This window comes from Buceros rhinoceros, unplaced genomic scaffold (genome assembly GCF_000710305.1).
Source record: "Buceros rhinoceros silvestris isolate BGI_N320 unplaced genomic scaffold, ASM71030v1 scaffold20740, whole genome shotgun sequence".
Classification (NCBI taxonomy): Eukaryota; Metazoa; Chordata; class Aves; order Bucerotiformes; family Bucerotidae; genus Buceros; species Buceros rhinoceros.
The window spans coordinates 6,135-6,700 of NW_010390419.1; the positions used below are offsets into that span (position 1 = coordinate 6,135).

Sequence of the window (566 nt, forward strand, 5' to 3'; positions counted from 1 at the left end):
CCTGCTCCACGTTGAGGGGGACGGTGATGGACTCGGAGCGGCCGCCCCACCTGCTGTCCATTTTCCTGCTGGTGACCTTCTCGTTGAGGCGGTCCTGGTCGATGCCCAGCAGGTAGGCAGGGAAGGCCAGGGCTGGGCAGAGCAGGGGCGGGCAGTCAGGGCTGCCTGCTCCCCGTACACCCCCGGCATGCTGGAGCCCCCAGCCCCATCCCAGAGCAAGGAACAGCAGTGGTGTGGTGAGCGGGATGGTGGGACGTGGTCCCCCCTTTGCTAAATCTCAACAAGTGGCTCCTGGTATCCATCCCCTTGTTAATTAAGCTCTGATTGTGCCCTTTGCTCTCTGCCTCAGTTTCCCCATGTCTAACAGGGGGAAAAAACTGACACTGCCTCTCTCTGCCAGTGGATGTGCGCTATGGAGACTTGGCAGTTCCTCGCCCAGGGTCCCTGTGAGTGTCCCCACCTGCCCCCCTGGAGCAGGGGACCTCAGCTACTCACAGTCGGCATTTTCCACCCGAGCATAGTTGCCTTCCTCCCGAAAGCTGATGTTTCCCAGGTGGAGGATCCCC

The 566-nt window shown here is 61.3% G+C and overlaps 1 protein-coding gene across 1 annotated transcript in view; it reads right to left on the reverse strand.

Annotated features, from left to right (window-relative positions):
• The window catches only part of LOC104494941 (unconventional myosin-If-like), a gene marked incomplete at both ends in the record, with an annotated part of 7,301 nt that overhangs the window by 6,128 nt on the left and 607 nt on the right, over window positions 1–566 (reverse strand). The window contains 2 exons of the mRNA XM_010137849.1: window positions 23–132; window positions 496–566. The exon at window positions 496–566 is cut by the window's right edge and continues 23 nt beyond it. Coding sequence (XP_010136151.1) covers window positions 23–132; window positions 496–566 — 181 coding nt within the window. The remainder of the gene's footprint in view (window positions 1–22; window positions 133–495) is intronic.